Raw genomic sequence first — 23,588 nt, 5'->3', positions numbered from 1 at the left:
ATACCTCCATGTTGACTTCCACAGAGGCTGCACTAGTTCATATTCCCACCACGAGTCCTTGCCCCATCATTACTTTTTTTTATTCGATATATTTTTTATTTACATTTCAAATGATTTCCCCTTTTCTAGCCCCCCACTCCCCGAAAGTCCCATAAGCCCCCTTCTCTTCCCCTGTCCTCCCACCCACCCCTTCCCACTTCCCCGTTCTGGTTTTGCCGAATACTGCTTCACTAAGTCTTTCCAGAACAAGGGGCCACTATTCCTTTCTTCTTGTACCTCATTTGATGTGTGGATTATGTTTTGGGTATTCCAGTTTTCTAGGTTCCATCATTACTTTTTGATGATAGCCACGCTGACTCTGGTGACGTGGGAATCTCAACATCGTTTCCATGCGTGTTTCTCTGATGGCTAAGGGCATTGAACTTCCCCCCCATAAGTAAATGTGACAATCTGTGGTTCATTGGCAATCAACAGTCTGCCTGTTGTGGTGGGGGATTTGCCCATTCTGGACATTTTGGATAAAGGAATCACACACATTCATGTGATTCCTTTATCCAAAATGACCAAATAGAATTCTTTGGTACCTTTTGTTTAACTTTCTGAAGAACATAATTCAAACATAGGATGAGTGGTTCTGAGAAACCTTTACAGTACTTTCCACAATTTTGCACTATGATCTGCACCAATATGGACAAGAGTCCAGATTTTAGCACATATTCACTTTGATCCTATGGTTAAATTTTTTTCATTGATACTTTCTGTTTGTTTCTGTTTTGAGAGAATTAGCAATTGCAGAAGCATTTTCAAGGCGTCTGTTTTCAGGTCCTTGCAGATGGTCCTGACTTTATCCTTGCATTGTGAGTTTCCTGGTTTTTCATAAGTTGGGTCGGTCTCTGCAGATCTCAGACATTTTGGTTTTGTGGTATGAGACTCTTGGATCCCTTACATCTTTTGAGTAGGTGAGTCCCTGCCAGGCTTGGTGTGCTGTGTGGCCCTTTCTGTGGACTCTATATACCAATGACAGCATTCTTTCCAGAGCTCTTACATGCTTATCTGGTCTGTCTCATTCTCCTGTTCCAGTCGGAACTCTACAAATCCCCAAGGATGCCACCTGTGTGGCATCTCTTTGGGTACACTTTCTGTTCTGGTGATAGGTTCTGGGTGGGGTACATAGACATAGGCCGTCACTCTACTCTGCTAAAGTCAGACAGGCCACCTGTCTGGTGGTAGGGTCTGGGTGAGGCTCTCCTTTAGTGGTTATCAGTATGGGAGGAAACCACCTTAGCCCCTTGCTCATGTCTTTCAGTGCTCAGGACCAGCAAGGTCATTGGCTGCTCTGCTACAGACAGAGATGTAGAGCTGCTGATGTGCCGTGGAGAGGCTCTTGCTGTACCCATCGGACTCAGGCTAATGGTTCTCTTACATCTATAAAACTGGCTCTGGGACACGATCTCCTTTATCGCTACAGCTGAAGCTCTGGACTTCGTGCAGCCATGAGGACAACACTCTGGACTCTGAGTTTGGGGTCTCTTCTCACTCTCCAGGCAGCTCTCATTGGTAAGTTTTTTGTTTTGCATGTTTATACACATAACATGGAGGAAGCAGTTGACCTTGCGTGTCCAGGCCCTGCGGCATGAGACTCTCTAGCTGTAATGAGCTGTCCCACTCAGCTTGAGGATGCAAATGTCTTGACCCTTGAGGGTCTTCCTCTAATATCAAAAGTGCAGGTCCAGCCCAAACATGAGTGCAGAGCCCAGATGCAGGGCTGAGCTTAAGCCTGGTCACGAGGAATGCAACACAGTTTCCGGTCCCTGTGACCCAGATGAACATCAAATGCCATGGATCTATAGGTCCTGCAGATGCTTCTTTGTCCAGTGTCTCTTGAGCTGTATTGAGGCCATAGCATAGTGGGAGAGCCTGGTAATTGAGCAATATCGACTCTTACAGAGCTGCCACCTAGGGTAGAGAGTATGGAGGGGCTGACTGGGAGGAAGCTGTAAGTTCAGGCTGTGTGTGTGTGTGTGTGTGTGTGTGTGTGAGAGAGAGAGAGAGAGAGAGAGAGAGAGAGAGAGAGAGAGAGAGAGAGAGAGAGAGAACTTAAAAGACAAGCAAGGCAGGGCTTGAATTTGAAGCTGGCTGAGAAAACCCTTTACTCCCTGGTTGTCCAGGGGCCAAGAAAGGAGGTGACCATGGTGCTGAACTGAAGTCACCCAGTAGTAATGGGGACAGCTGCAGAGAGCGAGACAAACCGGGACTTGAAGGCAGTAAGACATATATGGGGAGGTGTGAAACAGTGTCTGGTCTCCGTGTGAGCCCCGCCTGTCACCTTTCCAGTTGAGGACTTAAAGCAAGGCTTTAGAAATGAGCCAGGATGAATGTGGTTTGTGGCTTCTGTCTCCTAGACCATGGTTGGTTCTATTCTTCTTGCCAGGCACATCATCTGAAGATGGCCAAGGCAATCTGAGGCTGGCACACAGACAGAGCCCGTGTGACGGAGTGGTGCTGGTTCGACACCAAGGGGAATGGGGCCACCTGTGCAACCTGGACTGGACACTGGCAGAGGCCTCTGTGGTGTGTAGACAGCTGGGCTGTGGCCCTGCTGTGGGTGCTCCCAAATATGTACCCCTGCCTGGAGAGATGGTCCGCCCCTGGCTGCACAATGTATCCTGTTGGGGCAATGAGTCCTCTCTCTGGGAGTGTAGCCTTGGGGCATGGAGTCAGCGCCCTTGCCCCCATGAGTGGGTGGTGGTGGCTCTCTGTGCAAGTAAGTGGAGCTGGGGGCTGGAGGAGCTGGTGAGAGGCTGGGAATGAAGGGGCACCACTCCCCGGGGCTCCGTGGTTCCAGATGGGAGCCCTCTGTTGGGTGTTACCATCGCTCCTTTCTCGATTCCTTTAATTCTTTCAACAAATTCTTAGATGACAAGCATTGTTCTAGGGGCTGGTGACTTAACTAGGAACAAACCTGACCAAACCTGCTTGGTGGAGCACATGCTTCCAGGGAGAGGCAAAGAGAACAACGGGGACCAAGTGAAGGCCATGCGTGGTTCCCATTGATCTTGCAGCTGGCTCCTGGAGCACAGTAAACATGTACTAAAGTCCCCAGTGAAAGGACTGAGAGGCAAATGCTTCCCTTGGAAGCTGACTTCTCCCACCGTCAGCTATCTGTGAGTTCATTTGGACCTCTGCAGGTGTCCTGTGGCTGGAGTAGGACCCTGTGTGATCTTGGGGCTTAGCACCACCAAATGGTGTCGTAGGCCTTATTAAAAAATGCTTTATCTGGATGATAATGGCATACACCTTTAAAATACCAGAACTTGGGAGGCAGAGGTAGGTCTATCTCTGATTTTAAGGCCAACCTGGTCTATAGAGTGAGTTCCAGGACAGCAGGGCTACACAGAAAAAAAAAAAAAAACAAAGCAAAGCAAAGCAAAGCAAAGCAAAACAAAACAAAACAAGATGCTTTAGGGGTTGAAGAGATGGCTTAGCAGTTAAAAGCAAGAACTGTTCTTGCAGAGGACCTGAATTTGAATGCCAGCGTCCGCATAGAACATGTGGCAACTGCCTGTAAATCCAGCTCTAGGGGATCCAGTGGCTTTGATATCCACAGACACTTGTACTCATACACAGTTATGCCTATACACAAGCAAATACTCACAATTAAAGATGATAAAAACAAAACTCTAATATTTAATTTAGACTTTTAAGAGGGTGACCAAAGCCATTGAATGGAGCCTGACTGATACCAGGTCCTTGTTCCCTGAAGATGGTTGAGTCAGTGCTTGGGCTGACTTCTTGGGGAAGGGTAGACTGGTTTCAGTTGCCATTCCTTATAGGCTTCTGGGCCTATAGTATGTGTCTGGGAAAGATAAGTATTGTTGCTCAGATGAATCTATCATTCAGGCGAGTGCAGATTCCGTGTGGTTGTGTGACTGATAGGTCCTTATCCTCTATAACTTGGGCTTGTGCTCTGTAGATGGCACCTTCCGGGAGATCCGGCTGGTGAAGGGCCACAGTCCCTGTGCAGGACTCCCCGAGATCAGGAATGTGAATGGGGTGGACCGCCTCTGTGGCCTGCATGTGGAGGAGGCCACAGTGTTCTGCCGTGAACTGGAGTGCGGCCATGTGCTCCAGGCACCCCGTCAAGAGGTCGGTGTCAGTAAGTACATGACCTGCAAGGGCACCGAGCCCACCATCCGCAACTGCAGACTCAACAACAAGCTCCGCGGTGGCTGCAACCTGCTGCTGGATGCAGAAGTCGTCTGCTCAGGTGAGACCGCCATCCTATGATGCCGGGGGCACCCAGAATGGCGCCTGGGTACCAAAGAGCTCAGGAGTGGGTCTTGTCTCTCATGGATGCTTGTCTCTCACGCAGCCTGCTGCTTAGAACAGACTAGGTTGAGAAGCTGAAAGAAAATCATAGTTTTAGACTCTGCATTGAAAGCTCTGGCACCACCTGTGAGCTGGCAGGTGGCAGTGTGACCAGGTCTGATGTATCACTTCAACAAAGTGGAGTTGGGCTAGTGTGATACCCTAGCTAAGAATCATTGGGAAGGGACTCCTGACAGTATGGGTATTTCATCTGTGATTGTTTCATGGCCAATTCATGTTGGTGAGGGTTGTGCACTGCTCTCTCCTAGTCCTAAAGTACACATGTGTAATACTGGCTGTCATAGCTGCTTGACCGAGCTCTGAGTAAGAGGTGGACAAGCCACCCTTCATGGTGCCCATAAGGCTTGGGGGAGGGCTTGATATTCCCTCTGAGGGCATGGGTGCCACTGTCGCAGACTAGCAGAAGTTGGGATAAGTATGAGTGGCAGAACTGGTGAGTCTGACCCCTGAACTCTGATCCCTGACCTCTGAACCCTGCTCTCTGGTCACCAGTTGCTGCTGGTATCAAAACACTGTTTGGTCAGAGGAATTTCCCTGCCTGCAGACTCTTGTGGTGTAAGATGACACACAGCTCAGGGCTACTAACCCAAGGGCACTGGCCTCCTGTCTGAGGGGATGTCTGCCCTCACAGGACACGTGGAGGCCAGGCTAGTGGGTGGAGAGCATTCCTGTGCTGGACGCCTGGAGGTTCTTCGAGGACTGACCTGGGGTACCATCTGCCATGCTGATCTGGACTTGCCCACAGCCCATGTGGTGTGTCGGGAGTTAGGGTGTGGTATGGCTGTGTCTACACTTGGGGGTGCTCAGTTTGGCCAGGGCTCAGGGCCTGTGTGGTCAGAAGCCTTCCGCTGTGTGGGGAATGAATCACTGCTGTTCTACTGCCCTCGGGAGCCTGGTCACCACTGTGCCCACGACCAGGATGTCGCACTCACCTGCTCAGGTGAGTACCATGCAGCTTCTGCAGGCAGAATCCTCTCCTCTTCCACATACCTCCCTCTATGGCCCACATTAGATTGCTTTAAGCAGTGCTCATATGGGTATTTCTGGCCAGGAGAATGACCATATTCCTGATAAACTTGATTATGCTGATTCAGATAGGATAGAAGTGATGAGAAGGGCGCTGACTGCACAGGGGTTTGTAGCCTGCTTTGGCCCCTCTGCAGCTGGGCAGAAGCAGGCTATTGATAATCAGGTGGGTGAGGATCTGCAGGGAGAAGGGCTTTATCATGTTATGCACAGAAGGAAAAGAAAATCCACAGAAGCAGGGTTATGAACTGGGTCTCTGGGAAGGGGCAGTGTTGACACGGCCTCTTCTGCAGAGTTCCGGCTGGTCAATGGCAGCAGTGAGTGTGAGGGCCGTGTGGAACTCCAAGTGCAAGGGGCCTGGGCACCCCTCTGTGCTGCCAGCTGGGAGCTAGCAGAGGCCATGGTCCTCTGCCACCAACTCAACTGTGGCAATGCAGTATCCATACCTCCAGGAGGACATTTTGGTGATGGGGGTGTCCCCATCTGGCCAGATGTATTTCGTTGTGTGGGGACAGAGACTCATTTGCTTCACTGTCCGGCAAGTACCCTGGGGGCCCACAGCTGTGCCCTGGGGAACACAGCGTCCACCATCTGTTCAGGTGAGTGCAGGATTGTGGAGGGGAAGGTCAGTAGGAGCGGTGTGTGGTGGCTGAGAGTGGGTGGGGTTGTCCGGTGTGGTAGCCTTTTTCCTCTTGAGTCTGTTCCTGCCAGGACTCCAAGACATCCTGAGGCTGAGAGATGGTCAGAGCTACTGTGATGGCCGTGTAGAGATTTCCCTGGATGGTTCATGGGGCCGCGTATTGGATGATGACTGGGACCTGCTTGGCGCCAGTGTGGTGTGTCGGCAGCTAGGGTGTGGAGAGGCCCAGCGAGCCTATGATGCTCCAGCTCCTGGTTTCAGGACAGCTCCTGTGGGGCTGAGCCAAGTGCGCTGCCTAGGCTCTGAGACTCGCCTGACGCAGTGCAATGTTTCTAAGTCCCTGCTGGTGCCCGCTGGGACCTTGCGTGACGCAGGAGTGGTGTGCTCCGGTGAGTGTGCCGCTTCCACTCCCACAGCCTCCCTCGTGATATCCAGTTATGTCTGACCTGGTCTCTCTGCAGGGAGCCTGCGCGCGAGGCTGGCTGCGGGCCCAGGGCGATGTGCTGGACGTGTGGAGGTGTTCTATCAGGGCTCATGGGGCACTGTGTGTGACGATGCCTGGGACCTTCAGGACGCACAGGTGGTCTGTAGGCAGCTGGACTGCGGCCACGCCCTCAGTGCTCCCGGGAATGCTCACTTTGGGGCGGGGACTGGGCACATCTGGATGGATGAGCTGCACTGCTTGGGAAATGAGTCTTCGTTGTGGAAGTGCCAGTCAGGAAGTTGGGGCCAGCATGACTGCAGACACAAGGAGGATGCTGGAGTGTTCTGCTCAGGTGGGTGCCGCCTCTGGACTAGCAGCTGAGTATCAAATGCATGGCTTAGTGTCCATGGTCATCCTAGCTCAAGAGAGAACTCTTCCTGCATTCCTACTCTGTGTAAACACACACACACACACACACACACACACACACACACACACACACACACACACACTTTTATGTGATCTTATGAAATATTTCCCTATGGCTTTTCAAACATCCTTACTGTTATTGTCTCTTCTTCCTCCCTCCCCCTATGGAAGACCCCCTTCCCTCTCCTTAATTAAGCTTCCCGTCCCCTACCCCACTTCACAAACCCGTGTCCTATCCTTCTCTAGAAGAGTTCTTTCTGCCCCCACAATCCCTCTCTACTTCCAGCTTTCAGTTCCTTCAGGTTATATACTCCAATCTAAAGATTCAGAGCTGAGATTCGTAAAGAAGAGTTTCACTTAGCAATGCATTTCCAGTTCCGGTCATTGGCCTCTATATTTCATGATTTCATTTTTCTTTACAGCTGATAGAATTCACTGTGTATATGCAATGAGCTTTTAGTATCCATGCATCAGCTGAAGGACATTTAATCAGGGTTGAGAATTCTCAGAATGCTAAACATATATCTACCATGTAGTTAGCGATACTATTCCTTGGGTGTATACCCAAAGGAGCTAGTATTCTGCCACAGAAATACTTGCTTGGCAATGTTCACAGCCACTTTATCTATAATAGCTGGGGAATAAAAACAGCTGAGACAACTCCAATTTCTTTTTTAAAGACTGGGTCTTTCTTTGTTATCCTGGCTGTGTTGGGACTTTCTATGTAGACCTGGCTGGTCTTGAACTCACAATCCTCTTGCCCTGCCTCTACTTCCTGAGTGCTGGAATTAAAGTAATGTGCCACTATATCCAACTCATACCTCCAATTCTTGATTTTGATTTTTGTCTTACTTTGTACTAGACAGTACAGTTTTTTCCAGAGCATCCTGGAGGCTATTGTGTTGATCAGATCATGTCTGGGGCCGTCATTCTTGAGTTTAGTATTTTGTTACTGTTCTCAGGAGAAGCACCAGGAATTCCTGGCTGCTTTAACAGGCTTTCCTGCTCTTTAGACTGTGGGATCTCCATCTCTGTGCATCTGCTCACAAATGTGTATCTGCTCACCAATATCAGCCTGCTAGCTCACTACAAAAGCACAGGGATGAATAAGGAAGGAAGGAAAAAGAAATAGGCAAGCAATCATAAGATAATAAAGAGACAGTAGACATGTACACATGTTTATTTATTAAAAATGTCCTTAAATTTATTAAATGACCCATGTTAACTTTCCCAGGTTAGAGAATGAACCTGAGCTGAGTGTAGTGTTGCATGCCAGTTCAGCTGCCAAGACATATACAGGCACCGACACAGACTGCATCATAGAAACAAAACAACAACAAAAAACAAAAACAAAAACAAAAAACCCCAGAAAAGACATTTCACTAAAGTGTCTACCTGGAACCAAGCCCTGGATAGAACATTCAACTGAAACATATTGTCAAGAGAAACTTGTTTTTAAATGATCCCACCTGTAAGATTTCTAGGAAAGGAATGCATCTCCATCCTCTGACCATTATCTTATTTCTATGTACTTGACTTAAGAAACACACATGTCAGGGCGATTGTGCAGTGCATCTGTGCCTAGCTTATTTCACTTAACATAATTTCCTTCAGGCTCACTTATGACGTTATGCATTGCAGGATTTCCTTTTTAATTTTCATTGTATGTATATATGTGGGTGTCTTCATGCATGTTTGTGCACCATGCGTGTAGCTTGGGGCCTGGGAGGCCAGCACTAGAGTTATGGGCAGTTTCGAGCCACCATGTGAGTCCTGGGAACTGAATCTTGATTCCTTATGAGAGCAGTCACATTCTTTTTTTTTTTTTATTCGATATAATTTATTTACATTTCAAATGATTTCCCCTTTTCTAGCCCCCCCCCCACTCCCCGAAAGTCCCGTAAGCCCCCTTCTCTTCCCCTGTCCTCCCTCCCACGAGCAGTCACATTCTTAACCTCTGAGCCATCTCTGCAACTCCTTGCTGTCTCTTTAGAAGGCTGGAAATATTCTTTTCTATCTCAGATTCTGTTGTGCATATCTATATTTTTATTCACATCTGGATCTACACAAAACATCTGTATTCATCTGTCATAGGACACATAGGCCATTTCCATGTTCTGACTACTGTCATGCTGAAACCCTGAGCATGGATCTCTCCTTGACTCACAGATTTAACTTGCCTTGGTGCTGTTATCAGTCATATTTTTTACCACTGTGACAAAATACTTAGAGCATTTAAGAAGGAGGACAGGGTGATGATGCAGGGTCATGGTTCTGGGTAATGTTTAGGTAGATGAAAGCAGAGATGCTCACAGTGGCCAGAAAGCAGCCAGGCAGCACAAGGGCCCGTCCTCATCATCTGCTTCTTTTATTCAGGACCGTCACTTAAAGTCTTTAGAATCCCCCCTAATACTGCCACCACCTGGGAACAAAGGCCTCAGTAATCTTGTTGGTGGCATTTAATATTCACACTGGAGGAGACCCCTGGAGTGGGGCTGTTGGGTTGTATGGCCTTACATTTAGACTACCAAGGAACCTCTGTTCTGTTCTGCTTTCCATAGTTGCTGGAAACTAGAAAAATCCATGTGCCAGTGATGCCAGGGCATAACTGGGTCAAATGGCATGACGTGTCTGTGACATTCTTGGGTTGGCCTGTTCATTCTGAGTTTGTCAGAGGAGTCTGAAGGAGGGTCTCCCTGTGCCTTTTCTACAGAGTCTGTGGCTCTGAGGCTTCGAGGTGGCTCCAGCACCTGCGTTGGATGGCTGGATGTGCTCTACAATGGGTCCTGGGGTGCTGTGTGCAGCAACGCACTCAGAGACATCTCCTTGAGCATCATCTGCAGACAGCTGGGGTGTGGGGACCAGGGCTGGCTGGAGAATAGGCCTTCTCCTGGGGCTGGCCTGGGAATCTCCTGGGTGGATAATATCAAGTGTCGAAAGCTACACAATGCCACCCTGTGGCAGTGCCCCTCTGCCCCATGGAACCCACACTCCTGTACCCAGGAGGAGGAGGTCTGGATTAACTGTGAAGGTGGGTGCTGTGGGCCCAAGGGTGGGTGGGCCCCAGTAAAAGCTTCTATGTTCTGACAAGCCACCCAAAGCACCTGCCATTGAACTCTATGCATCTCAAGCATCACAGGACATTTTGCACCAATGGCTATGTTTGCTTTATAGGACTGCCACAGATAGTCCCCCAGGACCCTGCACAGACCCCTAAGTGTTCTTCTCCACTTGGCTGCTTAGGTAAGCATCTACAAACCTCCTGCCCACCTGCCCATTCAGAGGTGCGACACAGTGACTTCTGCTTCCTTTCCAGAGGACAGTGTACTGCGTGTGCTTGGGGGTGAGGATGGCTGTTCTGGGCGAGTGGAGCTCTGGCACGCAGGCTCGTGGGGCACAGTGTGTGACGACTCCTGGGACCTGGTGGATGCTGAGGTTGTGTGCCGGCAGCTGGGCTGTGGTCAGGCCTTGGCTGCTTTGGGAGGGGCTGCCTTTGGCCCTGGTGTGGGGCCTGTGTGGCTGGATGAAGTGAAGTGTCTTGGCAGTGAGGTGACCCTGGAGGCCTGCCAGGCTGAGCCCTGGGGACATGGAGACTGCACGCACAAGGAGGATGCAGGTGTTCGTTGTGCGGGTGAGTTGGCAGCAGGTAGAAGTAGGGGCAGTGTTGCTATATTGATTTCTTCAGCTCTCCTTTATGCCCAGACTCAGTAGGTACTGGGCCCTGAGATGTAGGGTTCCACTGGGAGCTTGTATGTGACCGTGGCTATGCTGGCAGTTGATAGAGGCTACCTCTTAGGTGTGGGCACATCTGTTCTGCTGTGCCCCCATCTCATATTTCTCTTGCAGGTGTCTCCACAACCACTGCATTGTGTAAGTGTCTCTCAATCCAGCCTCCCCTCTTTCATCAACCAGAGGGCTGGCAGAGGAGCTCAATCCCTGACTGGCCCACTTCGGAAACCCATGCTATTACGGTCACACCACCAGGATCAGATCTAGGCTACATCATCATTCTGTGATGGAAACTTCTTCTTCCCTCCCTCGTGCCTGCTGTGTGGGAAATGGAGGGGCAACAGAGGTCACCAGTCCTCACTTTTAAGGGACTTTAATTTGGGGACTATGTTGGGTCATTTTGGTATGTTGTATTGTCTTGGACAGTTTTTGCCCAATGCAAAGCAGAGGGGAAGGCAGTGAGGACCTCAAGCCCTGTCCTGTGCTCACACCTGTGTCCTCTGTCCTTTCCCCACCCTCTCCTGGCTCCTCACTCTTGAATGTCCTATTGTATTTCCCAATGGCATCTATACAGCCACCCACATGGGGCATTTTGACTTGCTCTACTCTGGAACGAGGCATCCGGGATTTCCTTTTTGGGTAGTTTGCCCTATAAACCTTTAGACCATTTTCCATGAACAGCAACTTGCACTCTGTTATTCTGAAGATCCAGCTGTCCTGAGTACCCCAACCCCTTTCCGCAAGGCTGAGATCATTTAAGCCTTGGGTCAGATTATTCCATACAGCTGTCTCTATGCCCTACAGCTCCTTCCCTGACCCCTCTACCCGTTGCGGAGGTCTGGAACCTGTCGGAGATTGCCTGCTTGGTGCTTGGCTGTCTCCTGGGCATTGTCTTACTGGTTATGACTGCTGAGTGGTGCCACATCAGAGATGCTTGCATGGGTATGGCATGTACTGGTATGGTTTCCAGGGGAAGCATGACAGGAAATGGGGGATGCTCTATGAGATCCTGACCCCAGCAGGCATATCTTGTTCTTGGCATTGCCCTGTATTCTGGTAGGTCTCTGGTAGACACTGCTGAGTTAGACTGTGGGGAAGCCTAAGGCGTGGTCTGAAGGATGCTGGAATCTTTTTCTCTATGCTACTGAGTTGGCTAGATATGATATTCTGAACATCCAGGACTTCTCCATGTCTCTCTCCATCTCTTGTGTTGTCTTGTAGTAGGATGCCAGACCTTTGAGTAAGGGGTTGATCTCAGTGAGCTGTTATATCATACACAGGAGGCTGCAGGTCCTACGAGGGTGGGCTGAAACTAGAGCACTGCTTGTTCTGGAAGATTCTTGGATGATCTCCACAGGTGCTAGCATGTTGGGGCATCTACAGTCAGATGGTGTCTATGAGGACATTGAAGTTGTCCCTGTGCCAAAAAAGGAGGAGAACACAGTATCCAGGCTACTGATGCTGGAAGAGGGTTATGATGATGCTGAAGAGCCGGAGGATCAGCCCACAGAGAATGATGAGTAAGAATGGGCACTTCTGAGCTTGGTAGGTATGTCCTTTGTACCCAGAGATCCATCATACTCCTGCTTCATTCTTCCTGGTGGTAGCTGTGCTTGCATTTAAAGGACTGAACAGCTGCTTCTCAATATCTCTGACCCCTGCTCCTACACTTGTCCTGAACACTGGGCTATGCCTTCACCCTTTCAAGGCTGGTCTTTAGAGTCCTCAACTGAATAGGCACAAGGTCAGAGTAGTCCTTGCTGTTCCTTTGTTCCTTTATGAGCTTCACACAATGCCCTTTTATAGCCTTGTTGATGGGGGCTGTAGGAGGGACTCTGGATAGACAGTGAGGGAGGAGAGGTTGATGATGTGAGTAGCAAGCTGTCACCTGAGTCATTCCTCCTCACCTAATCCCCCTTGTCCGTTTCTTTGTGCCTTTGATATTCAGTAGAAAATCTAGACTGGATGATGCCTGTGAAATGCTTGAATATTACAATGATTGTTTCTTCTCCTAAACAGGCAGGAGTCTTTGCAGCTCAATGTTGAGGGTGGGAAGGAAGACTATGGTAGTTCCTATCCTGACACCTGATGATTTTAAGGGTCACAAGACTGTCCTGTTCCTGGGAGACTAAGGACTAAGCCTCTTTTATTAAGCAAATGTTATTAAACTTTGAATTCACAGTTCAGCTGTCGGTCCTTGCAGAGACTGTTACCACATTCTGCCATGGTTCTCCTAGTTTGAGCTCCATTTTTTTTCTTGACCTTTGGCCATTGCCTTTTGTTCTGGATTTACAGGATTCTTACCCAACATTTCCACAGGTCTCTTGAGAGGGAGCTGTCCTCCCAGTGAAGTGTGGCCTTGACTCTACTGTCACCTGAAGGCATGCCTGTCTTCTCTCTGTGAGAAGTCAGTACACATGAAACTACAGTTCTCAAGTCTGTCCCATCTTGAGTTCAGCATACTCTGGAAACTCCAGGGTTGTTGTGTGACAAAACTCACTGGAGAGACATAGCACATGCGCCTACTCACCTCAGATAAGGATCTCATGCTAAAACAAAGTACAGACACCACCAAAGTCCAACTTGGTGAACCAGTGAGCTTTACTGTGGCTATTTACAAGACTATGGGTAAGGGGCTACCTACAGAAGCAGAAATGACTCAAAGACAGCTGTTTCACCAAAGCTCACCCTAGCATGGGTGACAGCTCACAAAGCTGGGAACCTGAAGCACACTGCACAGCTTTCAGGCAGCTCAACAGGTTAGAGAGTGTCTTTTCCAGGTGCCTCAGTTGCCTAAACCTCTTCCAGGAAGCTGCCTGGTTTCTGCCTTTTCCAGGCAGGTCTGGCCTGAGAGTTTTCTTTGCAGATCAGCTTCACTCCTCTGAGAGGTTCTCTCAGCTGTTATTGATTATTCTGGCAAGGAGGGGGCCTAGTGAATCTGGTCCGTTTCAGGGACTTCCTGAAGCTGTTTTAAGTTGTTTACCTTCCTGCTTAAGGAACGCCACTGCAGGAGAGAGTATTTCAATCTCAGAAGAAATTGTTATATGATAATGGTAAGACCAAAAACGTATGTGACCACACCCTCAGGACTAACACTGGCCACCTTTATCCAGGACGACATCTTCTAAGCCCAGTCTAATCAGGCCCTCTTTCTCACCAAAGTAGCCCGTGGTCACACTCAGGTGTCCACCTCCATCCATTGCCTATCTACTAATGGCCACTATATCTCACCCCTCTACAAATGAACCCCTCTGGGAGCACATACTTCCATATACCCTCTCCATTTCCACACTCTCCCTGGAACCTGTGTTCTGGTGTGCTTCCCTGTTTCATGTAGACTGCTCATGTGTGTTAGGACCTATCATCTGATAAGAATAGACGCCCATGAGGTTCTTGTAAATACTATTGACTTTCAACCCAAAGTCATCAAAAGAGACTCTGAGGGACACTTCTTGCTGGTCAAAGGAAAAATACAACAAGAAGAACTCTCAATCCTGAACAGCTATGCTCCAAATGCAAGGGCACCCTCTTTCATAAAAGAAACTTTATTAAAACTCAAAGCACACATTGCACCTAACACAATAATTGTGGGTGACTTCAACACTGCACTTTCCTCAATGGACCGATCAGGAAAACAGAAACTAAACAAGGACACAATGAAACTAATTGAAGCTTTGGACCAATTAGATTTAACTGATATATATAGAACATTCTATCCTAAAACAAAAGAATATACCTTTTTTTCAGCACCTCATGGTACCTTCTCCAAAATCGACCATATAATTGGTCACAAGACAGACCTCAACAAATATAAGAAGATAGAACTAATCCCATGCCTCCTATCTGATCACTATGGAATAAAAGTGGTCTTCAATAGCAACAGAAACAACAGAAAACCCACATACACGTGGAAATTGAACAATACTCTACTCAATGACACCTTGGTCAAGGAAGAAATAAAGAAAGAAATTAAAGACTTTTTAGAACACAATGAAAATGAAAACACAACATACCCAAATCTATGGGACACAATGAAAGTAGTTTTCCTACTAACCACTGTAGTAGAAAGTAGAATCTCCCGGTGTGAGCTCTCTTATCTCTCCTGTTGTCATGGTAGAGTCAGCCCCTCAAATCTATGTGGATTTTGGACCTACATAGTGGGAAAAATATCAACACTGTTAGGTTTGAGCTCAGGAAATTATAGATGGTTCAGAGTCAGGTGACATTCCAATAGTTCACAGGATTGTTTGTAAGGATCCAAGATTTGCTGAAGGAAGACCCCAGACTCAAATAGTATGCAAAAGCAAAGAGCATTTATTCTGCAGAAACAAGCAGCATACAGGGGTCAGCCATTCATACAAAATGGTGACTGCAAGATGAGCTTGCAGGCTCCTTTTAAGCTCTGTGAGGGAAATTTTAGGGATGGTTAGGTCATTTTTAATATGATTGGCTAGGTAAGCATCAGTTACATTAGTGCATATTTAATTGATTGCTATATTCCCTTTACCATTTTTTAGTCAGGCCTGAGAGAAATTCCTGGAACTGTCTTAGTCCTTGAGCTGGCTATCTCGCTCTTAACTGCCCATTTTGTTTTTGTTTTTGTTTTTGTTTTTTTCCCAAGAAGTCTTGCCTGCTTCCTTGGGAAACTGAAACTTTAGGCTTAACGTGGCTGCCTGTTCTAAAATGGAGTGAGTTAGGTTTTCCTATTTCATGTCGCATCTGCTTCTCTTGACTACTGAGCTCCTCTCAATATGATGTTAGAACAATGGTGATCTGATTGCAGCTCAGCTAAAAGCCGCAGAGTTGAGAGACCTGCCCACTGCCATGACACATGGCAGGGACAGGGAAAGATGCCCTGAGACCTGGCTGCTGCCACATGGCAGGCTGTAGATACACAGAAGCCCACACACCACCATGCCATGTGGTGTGAGCAGAGATCTCCCAGAGCCCCTCCAGTCACATGGCCCACTCACAACAGGAGCCATTATAATGTGCAAGTATGTGGTAGACAGATGGGAGAGAAAGAGAACAGTTTGAGCATTATGAAGAGAGATGGAACTGGAGGCACAAGGGTGGAGAGGAGTAGCCTTTTGTGAGTAGTCAGCCTCACCACCTTGTGTAAGCCCTGCACCTCACCCAGCCAGCACAGTAGAACTGGCCCTGGTGGCAGGAGTGTGGATAAGCCAGACCCTGATGGTGTGAGCATGGGAAAACTGACCCTGCCAATTGTCTGCCCTGATGTGGCATTAGTTTAGAGGTGATATTATCCCTACCCTTCGCCCCTTATCACTTGCAGCAGTCAAGAGAGCTGCTTCCAAAGTCATGGGAGTGGGAGAACTGGCTCTGCCCTTCGCTGGCTGCAGCACTTGAGTGAGTGGGCCCTGCACCTCCCCTGGACAGCACAGTGGAGTTGGCGCTGGTGATATTGGTGTGGGTGAGCTGGAGAGATGACCCTACCCCCTAAACCATTGGGTGGGTTAGCCAGGGAAGTGCAGGAGAGTTTGCACTGGTGATGTCGAAGTGGAAGAGGCAGTGTGCTGACCAGCTCAGCTACCACCCAGGCCCAGATCCAGGGCTTTGAGTTGACCCACAAAATCTACACCATCTGTAATCTGTTGGAGTGCCTTAAAGGGCCAGTTCTGCTGGTCCAAAGCTGCAAGATCTCCATGAAGGCAACAACAGGATAACCTGGAGGAGACTGAGTGAAGATTAAATTTGATGGTGTGCAAGTGAAGATGTGTGCATGAGGGATGTACTGAGGGACATACTGTGACACACTCCAGCTTCCATGAGGAAATCTTTCCTATGCTTTTTTTTCTTTTATTTGTCTTTTTTTAAAATTTTCCTTTTAGGGGAGAGGTTGCAAGGGCAGGGAGTAAATACAAGGGGATGGGGAGATGAGTGGGACTGGTGTTCATTATGTGAAACTCGCAAAGAATCAATTAAAAAAGTTGCAAAAAAAAAAAAAGTCTCAGAGACCATTGAGGCTCCCCATGGAGGAGAAGTTCTGGCTCTTGACTGCCTTGTGTCTGCTCTAGCTGTACCCTGGCCTCCTGGCTGTGGGCTCACTTTCTCTTCCTCTCTTTCCTTTCCCATACCAACTTGCAGTCCTCGCTGAAAGCTCTAGAACCCCCTTGAGCACTCTCAATTGCAATGTCTCCAACTCCTCCACCAATAAAGCTGGAAAATATGAAAATGCCTTCTAGCTGTTTCTTCAATATATGGGAAATTCTATTTATATCTGGTGGAGTAACCTGGTAAAAGTCCCTGTAGGGGAGACTATTTTCTGGGGCCTAATTTAAGAATGTATGGTTTGGGCAAATGGTGAGGTCAGCAAACCTGAGGACTATTGTGGTCATGGGTGTAATGAGGTAGCCCTATATTACCAGAACCTCTTCATATTCAGGGAAAATGACCCATCTCTGTTGTTATGTCTCTGTACTGCATCAGTACTGCATCTTCATTGTGATTGGCATCCAGGTAAACCGGTACCAGGGTATGTTCGGAGTGTCCCAGTATAGCGTCACACTCATGCTGCTGTTGCCATTTTTTTTTTCTTTCTGTTTTTGTCTTATAGCCTATTCAATCTTTCTTTCAGCTGTCTGGGACCACACTCAGGTATTTGTGATGAAAGAGTAGAATTCAGTGTTTAGAGTAAGATTTTTAAAGGCAAAAACCCAATCCTGGTATCTCAGATTTTACACAGCAAGCAGTTTAACAGAAGTTAAAATAAGCAGTCAGTTAAAGGAGGAGATTTGTGTAAGGAGGCAATTTAACAAAAGCCAACCAAGATAACTTAGTTGGGGTATTCTTTTTTAAAAACCATGTTAAACACATGCTCTTTCTTTTCTTTTCTTTTCTTGTTGATGTTTATAGGTAAGACTTTGCTTTGTAGTCAGGGTAGCCTTAAACTGACATTCAAATTTCTAACTGCTGGGCTTAAACTTTACCAGTCTAAGTATCTTGTAATAACCCTACTCTTTGTAACCTAGGAGGAAACAAAACAAAAAACAAAACAAAACAAAAAAGAACAAAAAACTGGAGGTATTGCTTATGAACAGACTCATTTACTAAATTCTTGAGAACACCAGAAATAAATACAAAATCCCATTCATTTTATTTGAGTAAAGTAAATATGGACATGAGGTCTTAAATTAAATGATGTTTATATGGCAAGTGAAACACATTTATACAACAATGATATTGAAAGGATGAATGGTATAATAATAAGTTAAGTAAAACTTGGAGGAAACTTTCCTGACTTTTAAAAACCCTACTGAACAGAACACATACATTTAATATCAAGTCCCTTCAAGCAAAGGTTAAGGACAAGTGAAGAGTAGAGCCAGGACTAATATGTTCAGTGATGTGAAGCTCACTCATATACAGGGAATTTAAAGTTATTTTATTAAACCATGCACATGAAATGTCTCAGTGAAAATCTTTTAATTGGCACTCTAGAAATTCTACTATATATTTGGTCTTTTTTTCTTGGTCATGGAAAATGGAACTTTATTTCTGTATTTCATACAAAACTCATTTCCTTGTTATCAGTCTACAAAGTTACTTTTGTCAACGAACCTAAGCTTGTTTTCTTTTTTTAAAAATTAAATATTTGCCTTATTTACATTTCAAATGGTATCCCCTTTCCGAGTTACCCCTCCTAAAACCCCCATCCCCTCCCCCTTTCCCTGCTCATCCCCCCACTAATTTCCTGACTTGAATTCCCCTATTCTGGGGAATTGAGCCTTCACCGGACCAATGGCCTCTTCTCTCATTGATATCTGAAATGGTCATCTTCTGCTACATATATAGCTGGAGCGGTGGGTCCCTCCATGTGTACTCTGGTTGGTGGTTTAGTCCCTGGGGAGTCTGGGGGTACTGGTTGGTACATGTTATTTTTCCTTCTGTAAGACTGTAAACCTCTTCAGCTCCTTGGGTCCTTTCTCTAGCTGCTCCATTGGGGACCTTATACTCATTCTATTGGCTGCCTGTGAGCCATGGGTATTTTGATCCACTTTCCAATAAGGATCAAAGTATCCACACTTTGGTCTTCCTTCTTGTTAGCTGGGGCATCTTGACCTCGGGTCTATAGAATGGAGCTGGATAATTTTCCATGGGGTTATCATCAAGAAGATCAAATTCTAGCTAAACCCAAAATGGCCTTGACAAGACTGCAAGACGGAGGAATCTCTATGCTGTCTTGCCCTGTCACAATGGTGCTATACTGTCAGATCAAGTTGACCAAGGTTCAAGTGTCAACACATCACTTGGGGTTAGGGTTGTAGTTTGGTGACTCAGCACTTGCCTAGCATACAAGAGATCTTCAGTTTAATCTCCAGCAAATAAATAAAAATAAAATCCAAATAACAAAAAGAAATCGTTACTTGTTAAAAGTCTTTTTAGAAGGGTGTGCTGCTTTATTTATTTATTTATTTATTTATTTATTTATTTATTTATTTACATCCTAAATGATGCCTCCTTACACATGCCCCCTCACTAAATTTCTCCTTTTTTTTTTTTTTAATTCGATATATTTTTTATTTACGTTTCAAATGATTTCCCCTTTTCTGGACCCCCACTCCCCGAAAAGTCCCATCAACCCCCTTCCCTCCCCCTGTTTTCCCACCCAACCCTTCCCACTTCCCTGTTCTAGTTTTGCCCTATATTGCTTCACTGAGTCTTTCCAGAGCAAGGGGCCACTACTCCGTTCTTCTTGTACCTCCTTTGATGTGTGGATTATGTTTTGGGTATTCCAGTTTTCTAGGTTAACACCCACTTATTAGTGAGTGCATACCATGATTCATCTTTTGAGTCTGGGTTACCTCACTTAGTATGATGTTCTCTAGCTCCATCCATTTGCCTAAGAATTTCATGAATTCTTTGTTTCTAATGGCTGAATAACACTCCATTGTATATATATACCACATTTTTTGCATCCACTCTTCTGTTGAGGGATATCTGGGTTCTTTCCAGCTTCTGGCAATTATAAATAGGGCTGCTATGAACATAGTGGAACATGTATCCTTATTACATGCTGGGGAATCTTCTGGGTATATGCCCAAGAGTGGTATAGCAGGATCTTCTGGAAGTGAGGTGCCCAGTTTTTGGAGGAACTGCCAGACTGATTTCCAGAGTGGTTGTACCAATTTGCAACCCCACCAGCAGTGGAGGAATGTTCCTCTTTCTCCACATCCTCGCCAACATCTGCTGTCTCCTGAATTTTTAATCTTAGCCATTCTGACTGGTGTAAGGTGAAATCTCAAGGTTGTTTTGATTTGCATTTCCCTAATGACTAATGAAGTTGAGCATTTTTTAAGATTCTTCTCCGCCATCTGAAGTTCTTCAGGTGAAAATTCTTTGTTTAACTCTGTACTCCATTTTTTAATAAGCTTATTTGGTTTTCTGGAGTCTAACTTCTTGAGTTCTTTATATATATTGGATATTAGCCCTCTATGTGATGTAGGGTTGGTGAAGATCTTTTCCCAATTTGTTGGTTGCCGATTTGCCCTTTTGATGGTGTCCTTTGCCTTACAGAAACTTTGTAATTTTATGAGGTCACATTTGTTAATTCTTGATCTTAGAGCATAAACTATTGGTGTTCTGTTCAGGAACATTCCCCCTGTACCGATGTCCTCAAGGGTCTTCCCCAGTTTCTTTTCTATTAGCTTCAGAATGTCTGGCTTTATGCGGAGGTCCTTGATCCATTTGGATTTGAGCTTAGTACAAGGAGACAAGGATGGATCATTTCCCATTCTTCTGCATGCTGACCTCCAGTTGAACCAGCACCATTTGTTGAAAAGGCTATCTTTTTTCCATTGGATGTTTTCCGCCCCTTTGTTGAGGATCAAGTGACCATAGGTGTGTGGGTTCATTTCTGGATCTTCAATCCTGTTCCATTGATCCACCTGCCTGTCACTGTACCAATACCATGCAGTTTTTAACACTAGTGCTCTGTAGTATTGCTTGAGGTCAGGGATACTGATACCTCAGTTTCTCCTTCAATCCCTCCTCCCCTTTGCCTCTGAAAGGACATCCTTCTGTATTTCCCCCCACTCTGATGCATTAAGTCTCTGGAGGACTAGGCACATCCTCTCCCACTGAGGCCAGACAAGGCACCCCTCTGCTACATGTTTGGGGAGGGGTGTTAGAACCAGGCTCTTTGATTGGCAGCTCAATCTCTGAGCGCTCCCAGGGGTCCAGGTTAGTTGACACTGTCAGTCTCCCTGTGGGGTTGCCATCTCCTTGAAGGCCTACAATCCTCCTTGTAACTCTTCCAAAGGGGTCCTCAACCTCCATTTAATGTTTGTGGATATCAGTCAGCTGCTGGGTAGAGCCTCTCAGAAGGCTGCTATGCTGGGCTCCTGTCTGCCAACACAATACAGCATCATTAATAATGTAAGAGATTAGTGCCTGTCCATGAAATTGGTCTGAAAATGTGCCAGCCACTGAAAGGCCATTACTTTAGTTTCTGCTCTATCTTTGTACCTGCATTTCTTTTAGAGAGGACTGATTTTGGGTCAAAAGTTTGTATGTAGGTTGGTGCCCCCATCCCTTCACTAGGGGTCCTGTCTGGCTACTGGAGGTAGTCTCTTCAGTTTCCATCTCCCAGTTGTTGGACATTTTGGCTAAGGTTACTTGCATTGACTCTTGGGAGACTCCCTCATCCAAGGACTCTGGTTAAAGTCTTAAATGGGAAGGTCCTTCACAGAATATTTGTTATTTCTCTTTTTAAACATTTATTTATCTTTGTATGTGTTTGTACACATATTATGGTGTACATATGGAGAGACCAGAGGCTAACTTGTATGAGTTGGTTCTAGCTCAAGTTTTCAGGCTTGGCAGCAAGCCCCTTTACCTGCTGGTCACCTCCATATCTCTGTTCTTAAAGAATACATAGATATATTGGGCCTGATATGGTGGCATTCATGATAATCCCAGCATGTAAGAGCATTGACTGGAGGATCAGGACTTCAAATTCATCCTCAGTTGTATTGCAAATTTGAGGTCAGCCTGGGTTAGGAGCCCTTATCTCAACAAACCAGAAGAAAAAATTACTGCTTTTATTAGCAATCACAAAGGCTCTATGTAGTATAACCATATAAACTTTGGATATTTTATATTCAAACACATACAATCCACATCTCTAGCATATGTATCCATGTATAGCATATACAACACATTATAAAATTTGCAGATTTTAGAAGAACACAGGAATAGTCACCACTAATTATCCTATATGCAACAATCCTGAAATACATAGGTATAAAAGCATCTTTTGAGCTTATATTACTCACAGTTGTGTATTCAACTGTTTTTCATTCAACAATATGATGCAAACATTGTGAATTTTTTGAAAACATGATTTTTAATTTCTGCAACACTATCATTCTCTTTTTCCAAAACAAATTACTTATTCTTTGAGAAGTTCATACATGTCTACAGTATATTTCGGTCATATCCACTTTCTGCCCCTTCAACAACATTCAGACTTCCCCAAATGCCCTTCTCTCTTAATTTCATGCTTCTTTTATTTTATTTTAACCTCTCAAGTCTAGTTAGGGCTGCCACTATATCCATAGATCAAGGCCATCAACTGGAGGATGAGCAACCTATCAGTGGCCATACCTACAAAGAGAAAAATTAATCCCTCTCCCAGCAGTGATCAACCACCAATAGTTCCTCAGGTAGGGGTTTGGCCTGGTGAGCTCCTCCTCCATCTTGTCATTCTTAACAATTTTACATTAAAGATATTTGAATTTTTATTTTCTTCTGGATCCTATACATTTTGTTGTGGGTATATGTCTTTCTTTATTGGGACTATTTTGTTTACACAATCGATGCTCATTTTAAAACCTGACATGATTTTTTTCTGAAGGGAAATGAAAGAGCAGTGGGTCTGGGGGAAGACAGAGGTAGGGGGACTTGGAGGAGTAGAGGGAGGGGGAAACTGGTTGGGATGTAATGGATGAAAGAAGAATACAAAGATAAAAGAATCTATGAAGGCAGACAAGGCATAAAAAGAAACTAAAAATTATCCCACACTCTGCCTCTTATAAATGAACTCTTGACATTGTGTGGTATAGATTCATTGTTTGCAGTAATACAGACTTGAGCCTGAGGAGCAAAGTTGGCCAGTATGCACTGTGTATTTTCCATTTGACAATCAGCGACTCATAAAAAAGGCTTATCAATAAGTAGACACCTGACCGTGATAATACCATGTCCTCTTGTCTACACATTCTTTAGTTTTTTTATTACCCTGGTAATGTGAACTTGTTTGTATAGCCAATAGTTAGGCCTGTCTCGTCAGAGAGACATACACTCTTCCTATGGCTGAAAGCACTGGGATTAAATTGCCAACTCTGTCTATTGACAACAAAGATCTTGGAGGAATTCTGGTCTTTAGGCAGACTTTGTGTTTGAGGCAGGAGGCCTTTAATGTTTTTTCTGACACCCTGACCTTGGCAGCTACAGCCATATAGGCCTTTCTGGGAGGAGACCCTTTGCTCTCCTCACAGCTGGTACTGCTCTGGTCACCAGCTGCAGGAAGCCTCACTGTGCTGGCACTATCTGGGCTCTGGCACGGTGGGTTGAGTGCTTGCTTTGGGTGAGAGATGACAGCTCTCATGTGGGGGAGGAGCCTATGGTGTTGAAGGGCTCTGGCTACAGAGTATTGTCACCCTGAGTTGGGGTTCACTTTCTTCCTGAAGGCAGAGACAGGTACCTGATCTGAGGCCATCAACCTGGGGAACTGCGCTTATAAAGGAGACCTGTTATGGCACTGTCTTCTCTCAGGCTGTGGCCTCTACTGCTGCTGGTCTGCTGGACTCTCCTTCCTGGTGAGTGCGTGCTGCTATGTGAAGGCCGTGAGTGTCAGGGACACGGGTGTATAATACATGGGTGACTGGGCACAAGATGGCACAGTACTGATGCTGTCTGATGCCTCAC

At 46.2% G+C, this 23,588-nt stretch overlaps 1 protein-coding gene across 1 annotated transcript; it reads left to right on the top strand.

Moving 5' to 3' along the window:
- The first annotated feature begins 1,493 nt into the window (after positions 1 to 1,493).
- On the top strand, positions 1,494 to 12,528 carry Scart1 (scavenger receptor family member expressed on T cells 1). The gene is made up of 14 exons (XM_052173286.1): positions 1,494 to 1,557; positions 2,169 to 2,264; positions 2,432 to 2,764; positions 3,974 to 4,267; positions 5,021 to 5,329; positions 5,709 to 6,014; positions 6,127 to 6,444; positions 6,517 to 6,831; positions 9,622 to 9,939; positions 10,083 to 10,151; positions 10,225 to 10,539; positions 10,755 to 10,778; positions 11,442 to 11,579; positions 11,995 to 12,528. The coding sequence occupies exons 1-14, from the start codon at positions 1,494 to 1,496 to the stop codon at positions 12,159 to 12,161; spliced, it is 3,066 nt and encodes a 1,021-aa protein (XP_052029246.1). The 3' UTR covers positions 12,162 to 12,528.
- The last annotated feature ends 11,060 nt before the right edge of the window (positions 12,529 to 23,588 follow it).

The sequence above is a fragment of the Apodemus sylvaticus genome, chromosome 1, assembly GCF_947179515.1.
Source record: "Apodemus sylvaticus chromosome 1, mApoSyl1.1, whole genome shotgun sequence".
Classification (NCBI taxonomy): Eukaryota; Metazoa; Chordata; class Mammalia; order Rodentia; family Muridae; genus Apodemus; species Apodemus sylvaticus.
The sequence above is the reverse complement of the archived record's forward strand: the minus strand, read 5'-3'. Positions and strand labels throughout refer to the sequence as shown.